Source organism: Lampris incognitus, chromosome 20 (assembly GCF_029633865.1).
Source record: "Lampris incognitus isolate fLamInc1 chromosome 20, fLamInc1.hap2, whole genome shotgun sequence".
Classification (NCBI taxonomy): domain Eukaryota; kingdom Metazoa; phylum Chordata; class Actinopteri; order Lampriformes; family Lampridae; genus Lampris; species Lampris incognitus.
The window spans coordinates 3,908,642-3,923,077 of record NC_079230.1 but is presented as its reverse complement, the minus strand read 5'-3'; the positions used below and the strand labels follow the sequence as shown (position 1 = coordinate 3,923,077).

The window sequence follows — 14,436 nt, the reverse complement described above, 5'->3', positions numbered from 1 at the left end:
GTTGTGCTTTGTTTCGTCTGATCTCACTCCTACCGGTAGATGTCAAGATACTCGCAAAGATTTTCGCTTGGCGACTGGATCAGTAAGGGCTTCAATCATATCAGAGGACCAGACCGGCTTTATAAAAGGGAGGCACTCCTTTACAAATATTCGAAGGCTTATCCGCATCATTCATACTCCGCCATCTTCTACTGAACCACGGTTGGTTGTGTCCCTTGACGTTGAGAAGGCCATCGATAGAGTGGAGAGAGCTTATTTATTTTCTTCCCTAAGGCAGTTCGGTTTTGGCACTGGCCTCATCTCTTGGATCAAGCTACTTTATTCATCTCATCACGCGACAGTATGCACAAATACTCAACGGTCCGATTTTTTTCCACTCTCTCGTGGGACACGTTAGGGGTGCCCACTCTCCCCGTTATTGTTTGCTATTGCTATTGAACCACTATCGATCACTCTGAAGGTGGAGAAAGGACCGAAGGAGATTTGGAGGTGGGGCACTGAGCATAGGGTTTCACTATATGCCGACAATCTCCTTCTGTATGTGAGTGATCCTTTAGTTAATATCCCTCGTATTATTTCAATTTTGAAATCTTTCGGTGTGATTTCAGGATACAAATTAAATATCCACAAAAATGTGAGATTTTTTCTGTCAACCAATTGGCTACAGAGATATCATTATCGTCCATACCCTTCAGGCTGCCTAATGCAGGATTTGAATATCTAGGTATTCAAATCGCACGATCCATTCGCACATTACGGAAGAGAAACTTGACTACCCTCACGACCACAGTCAAGGCCGACTTACAGAGGTGGAGTCGCTTACCACTCTCCCTGGCAAGAAGAGTACAGACAGTAAAAATGAACATATTACCTAGATATCTATACATGTTCCAGTGTCTACCTATCTTCTTGCCCAGATCTTTTTTTTTTTTTTTACCACAATTGACAGTATAATTTCTTCATTAAACCGGGCTGGTAAACATCAACATTACTGCAGAGAAACAGATCGCTGGGGGGACTTGGATTGCCCAGCATCATAGGTTACTATTGGGCTCCTAATGCCCACAAGATAATGCTCTGGTTCACCTCACCTCAAAGCAGCTGGTGTAAGATTGAGGCAAAGTCATGCCCCTCTTCTTCACCCCAAGCTCTTGCGTGTAGCGCCCTACCCCTTTCCCCCTCACAATTCACCTCTAACTGCACCGTAATAGGCACATTGAAGATCTGGGCACAAGTCAGGCGCCATTTTGGTTGGTCTTCCCTCCCCCAAGCGACTCCGATATGTAACAATCACTTGTTTATGCCAGCCAAGATGGATCCTCGGTATCTCTTGCTAGAAAGGAGAGGTCTCCGCCGCCTGGGAGATTTGTATATAGGTGGTCTATTTGCCAGTTTCGATCAACTGCATGCGGCCTTTAACTTAGACCGTCCTGATTTCTTCAGATACCTTCAGCTACGAAATTTAGGTAGAACTCACCCCCCCCCTTCCCTCAAATCCCCCCTCCTAGTGGCATAGATTTATTACTCAAGGTGGGAACCTTATCCAAGGGCCATGTCTCCTATTTATATGACCTTTTATCCCCAGCGGATGAGTCAGTCATAAATAAGATGAGAGTTTGTTGGGAAAAAGAACTGCAGACCACTTTTTCAGATGCTTTCTGGAAAAATGCTCTGGAAGCTGTCAACTCCTCCACTAGTTGTGCTAGGCCCAGCCTCAACAGTTCAAAGTAGTTCATAGACTCCATTATAGCAAGGCTAAGCTCGCCAAACTTTACCCAAAGCAAAGTTGATGAAAATTGTGAAAGATGTTCCCTGGCCCCTTGTGATTTGGCTCATATGTTCTGGTCATGTCCCAAACTAACTGGCTTCTGGCATTCATTTTTTAACATGATTTCAGAGATTTTGAAGTTGAAAATCTGTCCGTCCCCTCACATAGCAATCTTTGGTAGACCCCCAGACGAATCACTACAACGGCTATCCAATCTAATGTTATTGCCTTTGCCTCTTTAACCGCCTGTAGAAAAATCCTCATCCTTTGGAAATCCTCTCAGCCACCCTCTATTAAAGCTTGTCTACGGGACATTTTGTTTCTGCTTAAACTGGAAGAAATAAAGTTTACACTGAGGGGCTCCTCTGATAGTTTTTACTCTCACTGGAAGCCATTGATTGGATATGTTGATGGCCTCCCTCCTGGCGAGGTGGCGCCATAGAAATTGGGCTTGGGCCAGCCTGGGGTGAATGAGTACCTTGCGGCTTGCCCGCCACATACACAGCCAACAGTTACCCAACCTCATAAAACCCAAAAAGGCCATTAAAATGCATTAAGATGCAAGTACAGTAATTATTCTTTTATTTATTTACTTGTTTCTTTATTTTATAATTTTTTATCTAATTTATTTATTATTTTTTTATTTTTTCCTTTATCATGTTTATATTTAACCTATTGTAATGTGGTTTAATTCTGTTCCGAGAAGGGGCCTGGGGGAAGGGGTAGGAGTAGATAGAGGGGAGCAGGATGTGGGTAAATGGGATTTGGGGATGTTAAAATGTAAAAAATATCAGTCTTTCAACTGTAATTGTTCAGTTCGATGTTTTCCTTGAAAAAAAAAACATGAAATATAAAAAATAAAAACAAAATAAAGAAATAAATATTAAAACGGTCCCAAATAACGACCGGAACTTAAAAACTACTAGAACGGCCGTGGGCGGTCATTTTGACCGCCGCGGTTTTAAACTCTATATTCTGTCTAGATAAATATCCAATTGGGATATTAATGCATTGCATATGTTAGTGTGTCTGTTAGGAAACTAACTGACACCAAAATTAACATTTTATCGGCTTTTAATACTAATTTTCAAACGATTTGAAATGTCCGCTGTCCAACGCCTGTAAATACTGCGAGGCCTCAGTGGTAGTCATGGTGCGTCTGTAACGGCGGCTGTACCCAGCCATGTTGCAATAATCAAACATCAAGTTCAGACTATTTCTCTGCACTGGAGAACACTAGTGTGTTTCTAGTGTGTTTCCAGCACAGAGCAATGAACGTCACGCAGGAAATGATGCGACAACACACGACCGCAAAGTATTAGCGGTCATTTTGACGGCCACGGCCACCGAGAGCAGAAGCAGCAGCGCCCTCATCTTCCTCTCGTGGGTTGTTCCTCTGAAGTGTGTTGACACCTGACGGTCTTCTTTATGGGACACTAACAGCGTCGTGTGGGTTCTGAATGGCGGCCAGGTTAAACAAACGTGTTGAAAGTTGGCTCTCAGCAGATTACCAAAACTGGAACTTCCCTGGTCATGTGACGCAGGTCGAGGTTTCTTCACCTTTTCAATTTGCTTGTTGAGACATCAGTGTTGTACTTTTGAAATCCACCAGGATGGGTTGTGTAAAATTACAAAAACAAAACCTGTGATCAAACGAGTGGGTGGGTTGGTAGTGATGGGAACGGGCATGGACATCAATAGTTCTGATAACGACTCCAAAGAAGATAAATAAGAACATTCATGATGGGGATGGGGTTTCAGTTTGTTAATACATGTGATGAATAACACTTGGTACCTGGGGATGAGTAGCTGATTTGACCTTATACATGTTTTGTAATTCTTGTGGGGTAAAACGTTTGAAAATCAATAAAATATATTTACAAAAAAAGAAAAAGAAAAGGAAACTAACTCAGTGTTGTTTTCAGTTCAGTTTGTTGTTTTCAGTTCAGTTTGTTGTTGTCAAACAACAAACTGAACTGAAATTTACCAGTCAGTCTTGGTTCCAACCCTCCACTATGGTCCTGAGCTTTAGGTAGCGACCGAAAGGGTGAGATCGTGGATACAAGTGGCTGAAATGAGTTTCCTCCGTAGGGTGTCTGGGCTCAGCCTTAGAGATAGGAGGAGGAGCTCGGACATCCGGAGGGAGCTCGGAGTAGAGCCGCTGCTCCTTCACATCGAAAGGAGCCGGTTGAGGTGGTTCGGGCATCTGATCAGGATGCCTCCTGGGCGCCCTCCTTTGGGGGGTTTACTGGGAGGAGACCCCGGGTTAGACCCAGAACTCGCTGGGGGGACTACATGTCCAATCTGGCCTGGGAACGCCTTGTGATCCCCCAGGAGGAGCTGGAGGGCGTTGCTGGGGAGAGGGACGTTTGGAGTGCCCTCCTTAGCTTGCTGCCACCGCGACCCGACCCCGGAGAAGCTGCTGAAGATGAGATGAGATGAGAGATTGTTGTATTCAGAGCAACTTAAAACCTGGCTATATGTTTTGTTTGCATACATACATACATCATCTTAAGAGCTGTTTCAAACTAAACCCGGGAGACCACCAGCTTCACTCAGTCATGTTTCAGTTGCCAAGGTGTCTTTCTACGAACAACACCAGTCTGCTTATGAAGAGTCCTCATAAAGCTGCTGTGGGTCCCGGTCAGGCCTGCGGAGTCACTGGTCTTACTGGGGACATGGTGTCTTGACTGAAACACTGGGGACATGGTGTCTTGACTGAAACACTGGGGACACGTTATCTTGACTGAAACACTGGGGACATGGTGTCTTGACTGAAACACTGGGGACACGTTATCTTGACTGAAACACTAGGGACATGGTGTCTTGACTGAAACACTAGGGACATGTCTTGACTGAAACACTAGGGACATGTCTTGACTGAAACACTGGGGACATGTTTTCTTGACTGAAAAACGAGACATATTTTCTTGACAAACACTGGGGACATGGTGTCTTGACTGAAACACTGGGGACATGTTGTCTTTCTGAAACACTGGGGACATGGTGTCTTGACTGAAACACTGGGGACATGTTGTCTTTCTGAAATACTGGGGACATGGTTTCTTGACTGAAACACTGGGGAAATGTCTTGACTGAAACACTGGGGACATGGTGTCTTGACTGAAACACTGGGACATGTTGTCTTGACTGAAACACTGGGGACATGGTGTCTCGACTGAAAAAGTGGGGACATGGTGTCTTGATTGAAACACTGGGACATGTTGTCTTGACTGATGTCCCCAGTGTTCCCCCCTCCCCCCCTTCGGTTCAGGGATGGTCGTTCCCGCTTCACACAGATGGCCTCCTTGACTTTTATATATGCAAATAAAGTTTGTTTAAAATAGCGTTGGTTCCGTGTTTACGTCCTGACGTCACAGATAGATCTCTCTCTGTCTCTCTGTCTGTCTCTGTCTCTCTCTGTCTCTCATAATAGCGTCATTGGGTAAGGGGGTGACGGAAGAAGCGCCAACGTGGTGTTTTAGTCAGTCTAAGGTGATTTGCTGGTCCCGCGGTGAGCTCGGAGTTTGAGATCTTTGTGGGTGTAAATAAAGAAGAAACTAAACTCCATGTGAAAGTGATGACGTATTGTCGTCAGAGGAACACGGGCGATGTAATGTGTCACCAGGGTCACTAGATGGCGCTGCGCATCACAGGTTTATGTCCAGAAATGACGTTGTTCTACACGCGCCCACTCCTCGTACGTTTCTTTTGCCAGGAGACATGGTTTAATGACGTGTGTGAGCAGGAGGCGGACAGCAGGACAGGACGAGGACATGTCTGATGTCTGCAGCGTGGTGCGGCGACCTGAATCCACTGCGCAGTTTGATTTGACGATTCCCCGCCTCTTGATGCTCCGATACACGCGTACACTGAATGGACTCAGCATGACGTGTACTCTGGGCTATGATGTTATACTGCATAGTACATGTACAATTACTACTACTACATAGTACTAGTATTAGCACTATTAGCATTACCATGATGTCCTTTGCGCAGTGAAACGTATTACTACTGTCAAGAAAACATGTCCCCATTGTTTCAGAAAGGCATGTCCCCATTGTTTCAGAAAGACATGTCCCCAGTGCTTCAGAAAGACATGTCCCCAGTGTTTCAGAAAGACACCATGTCCCCAGTGTTTCAGAAAGACACCATGTCCCCAGTGTTTCAGTCAAGACAACATGTCCCCAGTGTTTCAATCAAGGCAACATGTCCCCAGTGTTTCAGAAAGACACCATGTCCCCAGTGTTTCAGAAAGACACCATGTCCCCAGTGTTTCAGTCAAGACAACATATCCCCAGTGTTTCAGAAAGACAACATGTCCCCAGTGTTTCAGAAAGACACCATGTCCCAAGTGTTTCAGTCAAGACACCATGTCCCCAGTGTTTCAGAAAGACAACATGTCCCCAGTGTTTCAGTCAAGGCAACATGTCCCCAGTGTTTCAGAAAGACACCATGTCCCCAGTGTTTCAGAAAGACACCATGTCCCCAGTGTTTCAGTCAAGACAACATGTCCCCAGTGTTTCAGTCAAGACAACATGTCCCCAGTGTTTCAGAAAGACATGTCCCCAGTGTTTCAGTCAAGACAACATGTCCCCAGTGTTTCAGAAAGACACCATGTCCCCAGTGTTTCAGTCAAGACAACATGTCCCCAGTGTTTCAGAAAGACATGTCCCCAGTGTTTCAGTCAAGACAACATGTCCCCAGTGTTTCAGAAAGACACCATGTCCCCAGTGTTTCAGTCAAGACACCATGTCCCCAGTGTTTCAGAAAGACATGTCCCCCGTGTTTCAGAAAGACAACATTTCCCAAGTGTTTCAGTCAAGACAACATGTCCCCAGTGTTTCAGAAAGACACCATGTCCCCAGTGTTTCAGAAAGACAACATGTCCCCAGTGTTTCAGAAAGACAACATGTCACCAGTGCTTCAAAAAGACATGTCCCCAGTGTTTCAGAAAGACATGTCCCCAGTGTTTCAGTCAAGACACCATGTCCCCAGTGTTTCAGAAAGACAACATGTCCCCAGTGTTTCAGTCAAGACACCATGTCCCCAGTAAGACCAGTGACTCCGCAGGCCTGACCGGGACGCATGGTAACTTTATGAGGACTCTTCATAACTAGACTGGTGTTGCTTGTAGAAAGACACCTTGGCAACTGAAAGATGGCCGAGTGAAGCTGGTGGTGTCCCGGGTTTAGTTGAGACAGTCTTAAGATGGCGTGTGTCTGTCTTGCTCTATGAAACACGTCTGTCCAGGTTTGAAGTTGCTCTGAATACAGCAAACTGAACTGAAAACAACACTGAGTTAGTTTCCTTTTCTGCTTGTGTAATTCTACACAACCCGTCCTGGTGGACTTCAGAAGTACAACACTGATGTGTCAACAAGTGTCCTGAACCGGCGAGATAACCTCGACCTGTGTCACATGACCAGGGAAGGTCCCGCTTTGGTAACCTGCTGAACGGCAACTTTCCACACCTTTGTTTAACCTGGCCGCCATTCAGAACCCACACGTCGCTGTCGGTGTCCCATAAAGAAGACCGCCAGGCGTCAACGCACTTCAGACGAGCAAGCCCCCGAGAGGAAGATGAAGGCGCTCCTGCTCCTGCTCCTGGTGGCCGTGGCCTCCGCTAAAGTCTATAACCGATGTGAAGTCAAGGCAACATGTCCCCAGTGTTTCAGAAAGACAACATGTCCCCAGTGTTTCAGTCAAGACAACATGTCCCCAGTGTTTCAGAAAGACACCATGTCCCCAGTGTTTCAGTCAAGACAATATGTCCCCAGTGTTTCAGAAAGACAACATTTCCCAAGTGTTTCAGTCAAGACAACATGTCCCCAGTGTTTCAGAAAGACAACATGTCCCCAGTGTTTCAGTCAAGACAACATATCCCCAGTGTTTCAGAAAGACAACATGTCACCAGTGCTTCAAAAAGACATGTCCCCAGTGTTTCAGAAAGACAACATGTCCCCAGTGTTTCAGTCAAGACAACATGTCCCCAGTGTTTCAGAAAGACACCATGTCCCCAGTGTTTCAGAAAGACAACATGTCCCCAGTGTTTCAGTCAAGACAACATATCCCCAGTGTTTCAGAAAGACAACATGTCACCAGTACTTCAAAAAGACATGTCCCCAGTGTTTCAGTCAAGACACCATGTCCCCAGTAAGACCAGTGACTCCGCAGGCCTGACCGGGACGCATGGTAACTTTATGAGGACTCTTCATAACTAGACTGGTGTTGTTTGTAGAAAGACACCTTGGCAACTGAAAGATGGCCGAGTGAAGCTGGTGGTGTCCCGGGTTTAGTTGAGACAGTCTTAAGATGGCGTGTGTCTGTCTTGCTCTATGGGACAGGTTTGAAGTTGCTCTGAATACAGCAAACTGAACTGAAAACAACACTGAGTTAGTTTCCTTTTCTGCTTGTGTAATTCTACACAACCCGTCCTGGTGGACTTCAGAAGTACAACACTGATGTGTCAACAAGTGTCCTGAACCGGCGAGATAACCTCGACCTGTGTCACATGACCAGGGAAGTTCCCGCTTTGGTAACCTGCTGAACGGCAACTTTCCACACCTTTGTTTAACCTGGCCGCCATTCAGAACCCACACGTCGCTGTCGGTGTCCCATAAAGAAGACCGCCAGGCGTCAACACACTTCAGACGAGCAAGCCCCCGAGAGGAAGATGAAGGCGCTCCTGCTCCTGCTCCTGGTGGCCGTGGCCTCCGCTAAAGTCTATAACCGATGTGAAGTCAAGGCAACATGTCCCCAGTGTTTCAGAAAGACACCATGTCCCCAGTGTTTCAGAAAGACACCATGTCCCCAGTGTTTCAGTCAAGGCAACATGTCCCCAGTGTTTCAGAAAGACACCATGGCCCCAGTGTTTCAGAAAGACACCATGTCCCCAGTGTTTCAGTCAAGACAACATGTCCCCAGTGTTTCAGAAAGACACCATGTCCCCAGTGTTTCAGAAAGACATGTCCCCAGTGTTTCAGTCAAGACAACATGTCCCCAGTGTTTCAGAAAGACACCATGTCCCCAGTGTTTCAGTCAAGACAACATGTCCCCAGTGTTTCAGAAAGACACCATGTCCCCAGTGTTTCAGTCAAGACAACATGTCCCCAGTGTTTCAGAAAGACATGTCCCCAGTGTTTCAGTCAAGACACCATGTCCCCAGTGTTTCAGAAAGACAACATGCCCCCAGTGTTTCAGTCAAGACAACATGTCCCCAGTGTTTCAGAAAGACATGTCCCCAGTGTTTCAGTCAAGACACCATGTCCCCAGTGTTTCAGAAAGACACCATGTCCCCAGTGTTTCAGTCAAGACAACATGTCCCCAGTGTTTCAGAAAGACACCATGTCCCCAGTGTTTCAGAAAGACACCATGTCCCCAGTGTTTCAGAAAGACACCATGTCCCCAGTGTTTCAGTCAAGACAACATGTCCCCAGTGTTTCAGTCAAGACACCATATTCCCAGTGTTTCAGAAGGACACCATGTCCCCAGTGTTTCAGTCAAGACAACATGTCCCCAGTGTTTCAGTCAAGACACCATGTCCCCAGTGTTTCAGTCAAGACAACATATCCCCAGTGTTTCAGAAAGACATGTCCCCAGTGTTTCAGAAAGACAACATGTCCCCAGTGTTTCAGAAAGACAACATGTCCCCAGTGTTTCAGTCAAGACACCATGTCCCCAGTGTTTCAGAAAGACATGTCCCCCGTGTTTCAGAAAGACAACATTTCCCAAGTGTTTCAGTCAAGACAACATGTCCCCAGTGTTTCAGAAAGACAACATGTCCCCAGTGTTTCAGTCAAGACAACATATCCCCAGTGTTTCAGAAAGACAACATGTCCCCAGTGTTTCAGTCAAGACAACATATCCCCAGTGTTTCAGTCAAGACAACATGTCCCCAGTGTTTCAGAAAGACAACATGTCCCCAGTGTTTCAGAAAGACACCATGTCCCCAGTGTTTCAGTCAAGACAACATATCCCCAGTGTTTCAGAAAGACAACATGTCACCAGTGCTTCAAAAAGACATGTCCCCAGTGTTTCAGTCAAGACACCATGTCCCCAGTAAGACCAGTGACTCCGCAGGCCTGACCGGGACGCATGGTAACTTTATGAGGACTCTTCATAACTAGACTGGTGTTGTTTGTAGAAAGACACCTTGGCAACTGAAAGATGGCCGAGTGAAGCTGGTGGTGTCCCGGGTTTAGTTGAGACAGTCTTAAGATGGCGTGTGTCTGTCTTGCTCTATGAAACACGTCTGTCCAGGTTTGAAGTTGCTCTGAATACAGCAAACTGAACTGAAAACAACACTGAGTTAGTTTCCTTTTCTGCTTGTGTAATTCTACACAACCCGTCCTGGTGGACTTCAGAAGTACAACACTGATGTGTCAACAAGTGTCCTGAACCGGCGAGATAACCTCGACCTGTGTCACATGACCAGGGAAGTTCCCGCTTTGGTAACCTGCTGAACGGCAACTTTCCACACCTTTGTTTAACCTGGCCGCCATTCAGAACCCACACGTCGCTGTCGGTGTCCCATAAAGAAGACCGCCAGGCGTCAACGCACTTCAGACGAGCAAGCCCCCGAGAGGAAGATGAAGGCGCTCCTGCTCCTGCTCCTGGTGGCCGTGGCCTCCGCTAAAGTCTTTAACCGATGTGAATGGGCCAGAGTGCTGAAGAGGAACGGGATGGACGGATACGGCGGATACAGCCTGGCCAACTGTGAGTACTACACCTTCCCCTTCAGTCTGGCCTGGCCTGGCCTGGCATGGCCTGGTTTTGGCTTGACCTGGCCTGGCCTGGCCTAGCCTGGCCTGGCTTGGCCTGGCCTGGACCGTAACTTGTATTTTGATCGTTGTTATTTTCAGATAAAGGTGTTTAGGGTGGTCCCGTGCTGCGGGACGTCTGCTGACAGGGCTGCGCTGCTTCACTGGGACATGCAAAGTGGGAAAGTTTGGAAGTTAAAGGCTTCTTTTTTAAAGATCTTATCCACGAGTTTTGAGAGGGGGGGGGTCCTCCGGGGAAACGATTATGGGTAATACTTCCGGTGTTGGGCGGAAGCAGTATCATGGGGGCTAGGAATAAGGTGTGTACTTCAGCATAGTAATCTATAGACTCATTTCCCCGTAAGGACTTCCGCACAAGTGTTTCTTACAACACGTCTCTCGCACACTTCGACTTCAAAATGAATAGAAACAAAAATGTTCCCCTTTTTTCTTACTAATTGTACCGGTCCAATTACCCCACTCTTCCGAGCCGTCCCGGTCTCTGCTCCGCCCCCTCTGCCGATCCGGGGAGGGCTGCAGACTACCACATGCCTCCTCCCATACATGTGGAGTCACCAGCCGCTTCTTTTCACCTGACAGTGAGGAGTTTCACCAGGGGGGCGTAGCGCGTGGGAGGATCACGCTATTCCCCCTCAGTTCCCCCTCCTCCCTGAACAGGTGCCCCGGCCGACCAGAGGAGGCGCTAGTGCGGCGACCAGGACACACACCCACTTCCGGCTTCCCACCCGCAGACACGGCCAACTGTGTCTGTAGGGACGCCCGACCAAACCGGAGGCAACACCGGGACTCGAACCGCCGATCCCCGTGTTGGTAGGCAACGGAATAGACCGCCACGCCCCCCGGACGCCCCCTATAAACAAAACAGAGTGACTGAACAAAGTAGGGGGGTGTGAAGGTTCGGTGACAGATCGGCGGCGCGGCGGAGTCTCATGTCTGATGTGGTTTGGTTGACACGCTGTCACGCTGCTTCCTCAGGGGTTTGCCTCACCCAGTGGGAGTCGAGCTACAACACCGCGGCCACCAACTCCAACAGGAACGGCTCCACAGACTACGGCATTTTCCAGATCAACAGCCGCTACTGGTGCGAGGACCACAAAACACCGCGGAGCTCCAACGGCTGTGGCATCCAGTGCAGCGGTGAGTAACGTCTGCTGCTGGTACGTCATAGTGCTGCCCTGTCACCGGAAGACACGTGTCCTCGTCATAGAGATCAGACGACCGTAGAACGGGTAATCCCATTCAAATCTACGTTCCAGCAGGAAGGGTCAGAGCGGCGGCCATTTTTATTTGAACCGCTGCCTTTCCAAAGAGCCGTGGCCGTTGTAGCCCAAACGACTCAGTGTGCAGCCTGCAGCCAGTACAAACACGCCCCCACGGCGCAACACGCCCCCACGTCAGCACCGGAAACGCCCACGCCACATTAACGACAGCCCATCGTCAGTACAAGACCCCCCCCACCCACTGAGGTTAAGGTTAGGAGGTTAAGGTGAGGACGGCAGCCTTGTTTCATAGGGGGGGCCAAATGGGGCCACTGAAAATCTTGGGGTGGCACACCAAAACCAAAAGCCACGGCTGGATTTGGGGAATTCTGTGCTGCTGTTGTAGTGTACTGTACTATAGGCTAGTGGAAAACTGGCAACATGAGAGGTAAGAAAAATATACATTATGGATTTAAATGAACAGCACCTAATGTAAGATATCAGATAGAAGCTTATTCTGCATAATCAGAAGCATATTCTGCAGATGCGACTCGTGGCTGGGGGGGCCAGCGGGGGGGGCGGCTGGGATAGTATCAGGGTGGCCGTGGCCACCCCTGGCCACCCCTTGGGGGCGCCACTGGATGGGAGTGGGCGTGTCTTGTACTGGCGCTGCAGGCTGCAGCTGGACCTGTCGCTGACAGATCTGTTCCGCACATGCGCTGCACGGGTTAGGGTTGGGGTTTGGGGGCAGAGGTCAGAACGGACCCTTCTCTTCTTAGTGGGCCAACTTCCGTATAAACGTATACATGTCAACCGACTTGCGGCAAGTCGCGGACTCGCTAACGACCAAACGAGCCGTGGAGTAGTGCGACCACACGAAGGCCCCGCTGACGTGCGTGGTCACCGCACAAACTAAGTGCTGCTGCTGCTCCTGCTGCTCCTCCTGCTCCTGCTCCTCCTGCTGCTGCTGCTGCTGCCCCTGCTGCTGCTGCCCCTGCTGCTGCTGCTCCTCCTGCTCCTGCTCCTCCTGCTGCTGCTGCCCCTACTCCTCCTCCTGCTGCTGCTGCTGCTCCTCCTCCTCCTCCTGCTGCTCCTCCTCCTGCTGCTGCCCCTGCTGCTGCTGCCCCTGCCCCCCTGAATTCGCTGCAGAATTCATATGGGGTGGAGGATGGACCAAGCCTTTGTGCCAGGACGTCTCCTCCTTTGTTCGATGGTAACCAAGGTAACGGATGCATGAAGATGACGGGTGTCTGACGGGTGTCACGACTGACCCCTGGGGTTAGTCGGTGAGTTTAGGTTTATCTGGATCCCTGCATGAACAACACGGGTTTTCTCTCCTTCCGGCAGAGCTGCTGACGGACAACGTCTCTGTCGCCATCCGCTGCGCGAAGCGTGTGATAAGGGATCCTAACGGCATCACGGCATGGTGAGCTGCACGCGACACACACGCGCACGCACACGCACGCACACGCGCTGGAGGTGCGCGTCCTGTTAACAGGTGTGGGTGGTGGTGTGTTTCTGTCTGCTGCAGGGTGAACTGGAGTCGTCACTGTGCCAATCGGGACCTGAGCTCGTACACGGCCGGATGTTCACTTTAACTCCCCGCCAGCGAAATTCAATAAAAGCTTTTGGTGTCGAACTGAACTGAAAGACGACTCTTCCTGGATGTCTGCGAAGGTTCCCATTCCCGCACCACCCCTTCACAGAGCAACACCCACCCACCCACCCACCGGCCGGCCGGCTGGCCGGCTGGCCGGCTGGCTGGCTGGCCGGCTGGCTGGCTGGCTGACCGGCTGGCTGGCTGGCTGACCGGCCGGCTGGCTGGCTGGCTGGCTGGCCGGCTGGCCGGCTGACCGGCTGGCTGGCTGGCTGGCTGACCGGCTGGCTGGCTGGCTGACCGGCCGGCTGGCTGGCTGGCTGGCTGGCTGGCCGGCTGACCGGCTGGCTGGCTGGCTGGCTGGCTGGCTGGCTGGCTGGCTGGCCGGCTGGCTGGCTGGCCGGCTGACCGGCTGGCTGGCTGGCTGGCTGGCTGGCTGGCTGGCTGGCTGGCTGGCTGGCTGGCTGGCCGACTGGCTGGGGCGCACGTCTCATGCCCGCGTGGCTACAAAATCATTACTGACGTCTTTATGTGGGCCGTGCAGAGCAGCGCAGAGAGAGACGGGGGGGGGGGGGGAGACGGAAGAGACGGCGGGAGAGAAAGAGGGAGTGAGAGAGAGATACAGGGGGAGAGATACAGGGATACAGAGTGAGAGAGAGATACAGGGGGAGAGAGATACAAGGGGAGAGAGACTGAGATGGGAACAGAGGGAGACGGGGAAGGGACAGACGGGGAGAAGGAGAGACGGAGAGAGAGAAAAACGAGGGAGAGAGATACAGGGGAGAGGGAGACGGGTGAGAGAGAGAGACGGAGAGGGAGACAGACGGGGAGAGAGACAGACGGGGGAGAGACGGGACAGAGAGAGAGATACAGGGGGAGAGAGAGACGGGGGAGAGAGAGACGGAGGGAGAGAGACGGGGGAGAGAGAGACGGGGGGGGGGGAGAGACGGGGGGAGAGAGAGACGGGGGGAGAGAGAGACGGGGGGGAGAGACGGGGGGAGAGAGAGACGGGGGAGAGAGACGGAGGGAGAGAGAGACGGGGGAGAGAGAGACGGGGGGGGGGAGACGGGGGGAGAGAGAGACGGGGGGA

The 14,436-nt window shown here is 50.1% G+C and overlaps 1 protein-coding gene across 1 annotated transcript; it reads left to right on the top strand.

Annotated features, from left to right (window-relative positions):
- The first annotated feature begins 10,323 nt into the window (after positions 1-10,323).
- On the top strand, positions 10,324-13,393 carry LOC130130385 (lysozyme C-like). The gene is made up of 4 exons (XM_056300082.1): positions 10,324-10,485; positions 11,526-11,687; positions 13,097-13,175; positions 13,281-13,393. The coding sequence occupies exons 1-4, from the start codon at positions 10,359-10,361 to the stop codon at positions 13,345-13,347; spliced, it is 435 nt and encodes a 144-aa protein (XP_056156057.1). The 5' UTR covers positions 10,324-10,358; the 3' UTR covers positions 13,348-13,393.
- The last annotated feature ends 1,043 nt before the right edge of the window (positions 13,394-14,436 follow it).

Coding starts and splice junctions, on each gene's coding strand:
- LOC130130385 (XM_056300082.1), top strand. CDS start 10,359: ATGAAGGCGCTCCTGCTCCTGCTCCTGGTGGCCGTGGCCTCCGCTAAA. Junction 11,688..13,096: donor CTGTGGCATCCAGTGCAGCG/GTGAGTAACGTC, acceptor TCCTTCCGGCAG/AGCTGCTGACGGACAACGTC. Junction 13,176..13,280: donor CCTAACGGCATCACGGCATG/GTGAGCTGCACG, acceptor TGTCTGCTGCAG/GGTGAACTGGAGTCGTCACT.